Raw genomic sequence first — 2803 nt, 5'->3', positions numbered from 1 at the left:
TTTCTGGAATGAAAAGGGAATGTCTATCCACCTCCAAATAGGTTTCCACTTTGCAGGTTAAACTAATCTGCTAAGAATGAATCAATTCAGGCTTAGCCTTTTTAAATGTTTGTCTCTATCCCATGAGTGAAATTCATGGTAGGTATTGGGGCACTGCCCAGATACTTCCAACAGAATTTAATAGAGAATGATTTTTTTAAAGTAACCTTTAATAATCCTCTACATAATTCTATGTGACATCTGCAGCTTTCTTTTAGCTAGTACTTCATTTTAAGTTGGTTTCATCCCAGGTAAGTTCTGTGGGACCTTCTCAGAAGGGCTAACCAAGATTGTATGGCTGCAGCTTGTGCAGATGTAATTCTATCTAGTTTTAAATTAGTTAATTTCTGTATCAACAGAAATGAGGCCACAATGGGCCAGACGTGAGGGCAGGCTTCCAACTCAAATGTGGATCCATCTCTCAGTCAGGTTTGCATGGAGTTCCATGTCACCATCTTCACACAATTAGAAATATACAAGCTTGCCTGCCTAAGTGATCTTGGATAGATTTACACAAGCTGCAGTCATAGAAGTATCTGCAGTTTATGCCTATTTAGAAACTGTTTTCTGTTACTAGGATTGTTTTGTTTTGAGTATTTGTGAAAGAAACTAGTAGCCTCTATGATATTTACCCACAGTCAGAGGAGCAGCACAAGATCAGCACAAGGAGGACCTAGGACCACAAGCTAGAGATGAATCAACAGTGCCAACAATGAGCCAACTGTGTGCTGTTGTTGCAAAGAAGCTGACAGCATACTGGGTTATATTAACAGGAATGCCACTTGCAAATCAAGGGAAGTGATTCTTCCATTCTATTCAGCACTGTTGAGACCTCACCTGGAGGACTATGTCTAGTTTTGTGTCCCACAGTTCAAGAAAATGAAAAAAAATGATTATAGAGGGCTTTCTTCATAAGTTTTTTTCTAAACTAAAAATGTAGAAAAGAGAAAAGTACAGGTGAGGGCTCAGTGGAAGAGATTTGATAATGGTCTTCAAATACCTAAAAGGAGATTATAAAGAGGATGAAGACAGACCTTTCTTGGTAGCTGTAGGGGACAGGACTCAGGGCAATGGCCTCAAGATACAGCAGAGGAAACTTTGGCTGGAGATTATGAAGATTATGAGGATGATTATGTGGATGATCAAGCATTGGAACACGTTGCCTACAGAAACTGTGGATTCGCCATCTCTGGAAATTTTCAAGAGCAGGTTAGACAGATACTTAGCTGGGATGGTATACTCGGGGATATTCATGGGGTCTGGAATAGAAGACCTCATGAGGTCCCTTCTATCCCTACTTTCCTAAGATCCTCTGCACTACATGAATCCACTTTATTCAAGACGGCTTAGTGCTGACCCTTTAAAAAGAATGAATATTATCCAGAATAAGAAAGCACTTTACTACTATCATGCCTTAACCCTGAACTGAATGGAGTATCGCTGCGTAGGACAGGAGAGAAGGAAAATGCACAGTCCTTGCTCTCACAGCCTTTAGCCTCTGTATGGAGAGTGTTAATGCTGGTGACTATTAGTACCTGCTATGCTTTTGGGATGAAAGCTGGTGTCCAGTAAGAATGAGGCCATCAACTTTTCTTATATTGATGGCAAACGTGCCAAGAGATTGGAACAACATTCTGCACCCCCTCAGCAGCCCATAACTCAGACATGTTGTGGCTCCCACCTCTATTAAGTATGGTAATTTCCTAATGCTGCCATACTTACAGTGGCTGGGTACATTCCTGAAGATTGCACATTCTACGAATAGGCTTTGGCTTTTTGCTGGCTTCACAGAAGCTGCGATGAACCATTTTGTTATCACTTTTCCTCCGGCACCCGTATTTTGTATATTGGAAACCTTGAAAATATTTCAGAAAATCACTTTGTGCAAAGATCCATTGAAAAAGATTCCAGCTCTTCTAAGACACTTTTTGTTTAAAGATATTTTTCTTCCTATTTAATGTTTCTATATGTGAAAGGCACTTACATTCTTTTTAAATACTAACGCTGTATATTACAATATCAATTACAAAATGATTCGGGGATACAAAGTTCAAAATGATTGAACAGTATAGACTGAGATATACTAGTAAACTTATGTATGAATGCCATTAAAATCAGGGTACTGTCATAGATTTATGGTCTCTAGAAGGATCATGCTGATCTTTTACATCATACAAACCACAGAATTTTTCCAGGGGATTATAAAGGTGCAGAAAGGAGAAATGATTTACCCAAGATCAAGTGTCAGGTTGGTGGCTGCAGTAGTAACAGAACCCATTTCCTAGTTCTCAGTCTAGTTCTCTCCATGCAGGACAGCACCGACTACTCTTTCACTGTCTGTGGTGAAATACTTTCCCATTTATGAACATACAGACGGTTGGCTATGTCAATCTAAAGTAATATCTTACAGGCTGTTTCAGAGAATGAGTTTTTGTAAGCAACAACCTACTTTGTTAGACTATTGCTATGAAACCTCATTCCTCTCTGACCTAGTTAGTGTCTAAGGTGCCACACTGCCCTACCTTGTGTTTGCCATTTTTGGTATTTCCTGTTCTAAGTATCAGGAGTATTGCAAATACCCTGACTGAAGTCAGTACAGCAAAGAAATAATTGTCACAATCTATAGTTCCTAAACTGATCATGTGTGCCACAGTTTTGGGGTTTAGATACCTTAGAAATATGTAATTTTCTTAAGGTAGTGAAACACTTTCTGACAAATCAGAAAGCGTTAAGCTATACCACCTTATGTACTACAAAACTGAGG

At 39.2% G+C, this 2803-nt stretch overlaps 1 protein-coding gene across 1 annotated transcript in view; it reads right to left on the bottom strand.

Annotated features, from left to right (window-relative positions):
* Nucleotides 1-2803, bottom strand: part of ADAMTS3 (ADAM metallopeptidase with thrombospondin type 1 motif 3) — a 368935-nt gene that overhangs the window by 17558 nt on the left and 348574 nt on the right. The window contains exon 17 of the mRNA XM_019516763.1: nt 1762-1894. Within this exon, the coding sequence (XP_019372308.1) occupies nt 1762-1894 (133 nt within the window). The remainder of the gene's footprint in view (nt 1-1761; nt 1895-2803) is intronic.

This window comes from Gavialis gangeticus, unplaced genomic scaffold (genome assembly GCF_001723915.1).
Source record: "Gavialis gangeticus isolate Ggan-Ray unplaced genomic scaffold, GavGan_comp1, whole genome shotgun sequence".
Lineage (NCBI taxonomy): Eukaryota > Metazoa > Chordata > Crocodylia > Gavialidae > Gavialis > Gavialis gangeticus.
This window is presented reverse-complemented; position numbering and strand designations above follow the sequence as displayed.